This window comes from Nannospalax galili, unplaced genomic scaffold (assembly GCF_000622305.1).
Source record: "Nannospalax galili isolate Female #2095 unplaced genomic scaffold, S.galili_v1.0 scaffold1054, whole genome shotgun sequence".
NCBI classification, from domain to species: domain Eukaryota; kingdom Metazoa; phylum Chordata; class Mammalia; order Rodentia; family Spalacidae; genus Nannospalax; species Nannospalax galili.
This window is the reverse complement of record NW_008335006.1, coordinates 843,235-848,213: the sequence shown is the minus strand read 5'-3', so window position 1 is coordinate 848,213 and position 4,979 is coordinate 843,235. Positions and strand designations below refer to the sequence as shown.

At 47.6% G+C, this 4,979-nt stretch overlaps 1 protein-coding gene across 5 annotated transcripts in view; it reads left to right on the top strand.

Moving 5' to 3' along the window:
• The first annotated feature begins 1,444 nt into the window (after window positions 1–1,444).
• Ankrd31 (ankyrin repeat domain 31) overlaps window positions 1,445–4,979 on the top strand; it is a 193,906-nt gene continuing 190,371 nt past the window's right edge. For 2 of the 5 annotated variants that reach the window (XM_029561906.1, XM_029561907.1), the window contains exon 1: window positions 1,445–1,788. In XM_029561906.1, the coding sequence (XP_029417766.1) occupies window positions 1,691–1,788 (98 nt within the window). In that variant the 5' untranslated portion in view covers window positions 1,445–1,690. The remainder of the gene's footprint in view (window positions 1,789–4,979) is intronic. The other 3 variants (XM_029561909.1, XM_029561908.1, XM_029561905.1) reach the window with 2 other exon arrangements.

The following is a 4,979-nucleotide window of genomic DNA, read 5'->3' as shown; positions in this document are numbered from 1 at the left end:
AGGCTAGAAGTATAGCTCAGTGGTAGAGCATTTGTCTAGTGCACCCACGAGACCCTAAGGTCCAATCTCCAGCACCATAAAAACTATTCAGTTTGACACATCTGAAATATGTAAGATGACTCAGGCCTGGTGTGGTGGTAAAGGACTTGCTGTGAAGCCTGACAGCTTGTTTTACCCCTGGAACCCACATGGTGGAAGGAGAGAAGTGACTCCAGTAAGTTGTCCTCTGAACACATGCAATATACATGGACACACACATACACACACACATGCACAACTTTAAAAAATTCATTGAATGGTTAAAAAAGACTTTAGATCTTCATTAAGAAAATAACTACTTCTGTGGGCTGGAGATATGGCTCAGCGGTTAAGAGCACTGACTGCTCTTGCAGAGGACCCGGGTTCGATTCCCAGCGGCCACATGGTAGCTAATAACTATCCATAACTCCACTTCCAGGGAACCCGACACCTTCTTCTGACCTCCGCAGGCATTGCACGAGAAGGGTGCACTTACACACATGGAGGCAATACACTCATACACATAAAACAAAAATAATAAAAATATTTAAGAAAATTACTACTACTATTTTAAAAATTGATAAAAGGAAAAGCATTTATTCGGTTTTTCCTATGCAATCTGTATTTCAGAATAATTTAGAGTTGTGAGAAAAACACAAAATACATGTTTTAGCTCACCTTAAAACCTGTTAAATACTGGTTCTGCCTACTTACTGGGACACTTGGGGAGGGAGTGTCAGAAAGATTAAGGAGAAAGGAGCGATGTCCCAGACTGCAGAAACCTCTGAGTGTAAGGTCACATTCTGGTTTCAGAATGTATTGCAAGCTGTGGGCACGGGGAGGGTAGGAAAGGGAAAAAGAGCTCATCAGAATCATCAGGTACACCGCACAAAGAAGGCGACTTGAAGAGGGTTCCTGACCCCCGACAGCATCAACCGCAATTCTTTCAGCAGCTTTTGAGAAAGGGTGATAACGCTTAAAGGCTCGCTACCTAGAGAAGGTGAGCACCCTTGGCCTGGAGTCCTGGGAGCAGGGCCTCATGCTGGGGGTCGTCTCCCGCTGGGTGGCGAGGCCATGGAGCCCCGGGCGAGGCCTCATGTTGAGGGGGCATCTCCTGCTCTGGGGCAAGGCAGTGGAACCCAGGGCGGGGCCTCGTGTTGAGAGGGGGGGTGTCTCGTGCTCCGGGGCGAGCCCGTGGAACCCAGGGCGGGGCCTGGAGTCCTGGGGGCGGGGCCTCGTGTTGAGGCGGGGTGTCTCGTGCTCGGGCTTGACAGGGGAGCTAGGGGGCGGGGCCTGGTGGTCTGTGGTGGGGCGAGGGTAGAGTGCTGAGGGAGGGTCGTCGTGCTCCAGAGGCGAGATCTGTGAACCCCACCTGCCGGGCCTCGTGCTCGGGGTGTGGCCCGGGAGGCGGGGGCGGGGCCGGAGCTTCCTGCGCGCCTGTGAAGGGTAGCGCGCGCCCGCCGTCTGCTGGCGCTGCGGGAGGTGGGAGAGTCAGCGCGCGCAGCGCTTAGACAGCGACGAAAGTGTGCGGGTGCCGGCCAGAGAGGCGTGGCGGGTGCCAAGAGTTTTAGTATTATATACTCGCACTTTCCTCGGATCCGCAAAGTGTCCTTTTGTGTGAAATAAGACGGAACTAGATCGCGAGACTAAGGACCCTGAGTAAGGAGTGAAGATGGAGGAAGGTGCCCGGGATGCAGACAGTGACGAAACAGTGATCGAGGGATCGGTGACAGAGAGCGACCAGGACGATGACGAGCTGCCCTGGAGAAGGTGACCACCTCTGGGCCTGAGCGCTGACTTAGGGCGAGGCTCCCTTCAGTGGAAATGGCGCCAGCACCACGGGGCTAGCGGGCCAGAGGAGGGACTTTGAGGACAGCTGTGCTAAGAACTTAGAAATAGGCCAGGCACAGAGTGATGCGGGTGGCCTTGGGACATTTGCAAAAGCCTTTCTCCTTAATGTGGCTCTTTTAAGTCCTTCTTTTGCCCATAGGCAGAAAAGTCTTGGGTTTGAACAAAATAATGACTTCACCCAACTTTAGATCAGGTGTAAGGCATGGTTCACAGTATTTCTTTTAGGAAAAGAAATGTAATGGGAAGACTGATTTGTATCAAGCCAGAAATAAAAATCAAAAAGTTGGAGGCTGGAGAGATGACTCAGAGGTTAAGAGCACTGACTGCTCTTCCAGAGAACCCGGTTTCCATTCCCAGCACCCACACCATGGCTAACAACCGTATATAACTCCAGTTCCAGGGGATCTGATATCCTCTACTGACCTCTGGGGGCACTGCAGGACATGGGTGCACTCACATGCATGCAGGCACTACACTCATACACATAAAATAAAATTAAATGAAATATTAAAAAAGAAAGAAGTCAACATTTCATCTTATCAAAACATTTCTTGAGCTTGTTCTCCCGTATTAAACTCAGGAACAAAGTCAAGAGGATGAGGCCTCCACCTTTGAGAAAAGTTTAGGCCAAGAGGAACACTTAAGCAGATAATGTCAGTATAATATACTAAGTCCAGGGATGTAGGGTTAGGGGCCCACGGGGACCCTTCAGTCAACCGAGGCGGTTATCAGACAGATTATCTTTTGAAGCTTAAAGTTTGGATAGGCATTAGCCATATAAGAAGAAGTTGTGTTCTTGGCCAAGGAGGTGGATGGGAAAAGGTGTAGAGGCGGAATATAGCATGGAGTTGTGTATTTTGGAATGTACAAGCGGTTAAAGCTTACAGAATTGTAAATTAGATGGGGAATGATTAGAAGATGAGTGAGGTTATGTAAGGTCTCATGCATCCTATGTGTGTCTTGGTAGGATGCTTGTATGATTTTAAGTAGAGGGGAGTCATAATCAGATTTCTGTTTACTCAGGCATGCCTTAGACAAGGACTTTAATATTTTATATGATTTTGAATCACTTGGATGCTGTTAAAATTGTGGATATTGTAGATTCCAGTTCAGGAGTTGAGGGGCGGGGTGGGCAAAGAATTCTGCATTTCTAACACGCTTCCAGCTTAAAGCTGTTGCTAATGAAACAAGGATTCCCTTTTGCAGAGTAAGATTGTAGAGCTTAGCTTGGGGTCAGTTATAGACAGATGATGAGAAAAGAACTTTAAAGAAGCAGTGGGAATGGAGAGAAAGGGAAAATGTGAGAAATTTTTAGAAAGTAAATTTGTTAGATGATGAACCATTTAGATATGGTCGGGGGCCCACTGAGGAAAAAGGCTGCAGAGAATGATAACCCCCATGCTGGGATTATAGGTGTATGTCACCACTCTGAGCTTTTCATACATGAATATAACACATTCTAGATATATATACATTATATATATATTCTCTCTTTTTTTTAGGTTTCCATATGACTTTTATTATTATTATTTATTTAAATAAATTAATTTTTTAATTTTTATTTATTTTTATTTTATATGTATGAGTGTTTTGCCTGGTAACTATACCACATGCATACAACACCCACAGAGGCCAGAAGAAGACATCGTTTCTTCTGGAACTGGAGTTCTAGATGATTGTTAGGCCACCATGTCAGTGCTGGGAACTGAACCTGGGCCTTCCATAAGAGCAACTAGTGTTCTTAACTGCTGAGCCATCATTCCAGAATCCAAGAGATCCAGGTTTAAGATTCTTTCTAAGGCTCTACTCCTGGAAATAGGGAGATGGCTTAGTGGGTAAAATGCTTGCTATTGGAGTCTGAGGACCTGAGTTCAATCCCTAGAACCCACGAAGAACCAGATGCAGCAGCCCATGAATTTAAGATCCTAGACCTCCTATGATGGGATGTGGAGACAGGAGGAGTTCTGGAAGCTGGTGGTCAGCTGGCCTTGTGTACATAGTAGTGAACAAAAAAATTCTGCCTCAAAACAAGGTGGAAGGTGAGGACTGACATCAAGGTTGTTCTCTAACCTCCGCATATGCACCGTGGAATACACACACACACACACACACACACACATGCACGCACACATGCACGCACGCACGCACACACGCACACTTTCCAGCCTTGGTCCCTCATTCCCATCCCTCTCCACAGTTCCACGCTTTCCTGGATCCTGACATTGTCTCCAACTTCTGTTCATCTGTGATGTTTCCACATTCCCTCTAAACACTGAAGGGAACGAACAAGAAACTGGAGCAGTGAACACCACTCCATCACAACCTCTGCTATTCACCGAGCCCTTCGGTGAATTCAATGTGCAAGTGGTGTTCTAGGTACTACTCAGGCACAATAGCATTTCCCACACAGCCATAACTTACAATAGCTGTCTGCAGCTAAAGTGTAGTCATTACCATTGATTTACAGACAGGGAAGCCAAGACCACAGAGGCTGGCTTACTGAAGGGAATTCATACCGCTTCTCCCTGCACCGGGATTTGTCTTGGGGCTGACACCAAAGTGCGCTCTTATGGAGGCGAGCCTGCTGTATTTCTGTGTCTCTCTTTCCTGTTTGTATCGATCCAGCTACCTGAGGGGAAATGAAGAGCATGAAAGAAAGAAGAAGCAGAAGACTTTGAGGCGCGCGCACGCACACACTCACACACACACACACACACACACACACACACACACACACACACACGTGTAGAACTGGAAAGAGGCCCATACAGAGGGTGTGCGAGCCAGGGGTGTGCCCACTCACAGAAAAAGGCAAGCAGCTGAGAGTGAAGATGTGAGCCATTGATGGAGCAGCCCAGGTCAAGCCACCAGGCAGGCTCAGGGCTGCAGAGTCCAGGTAGGAGGCAGAGGGAGGGAGACTGAGAGGGAAAGATGAGAGAGGGATAGAGAGAGATGAGAGACTTGAGAAACTGAGAGAGGTGAAAGATGAGGGGGAGAGAGACTGAGAGGAAAAGATGAGGAAAGAGAAGAGAGATTGATAATGATGAGAGAAGCGAGATTGAGAGGGAAAAAGAGAGGAGAGTAGAAAGGAGAGAGAAGGGAAGAGCGAG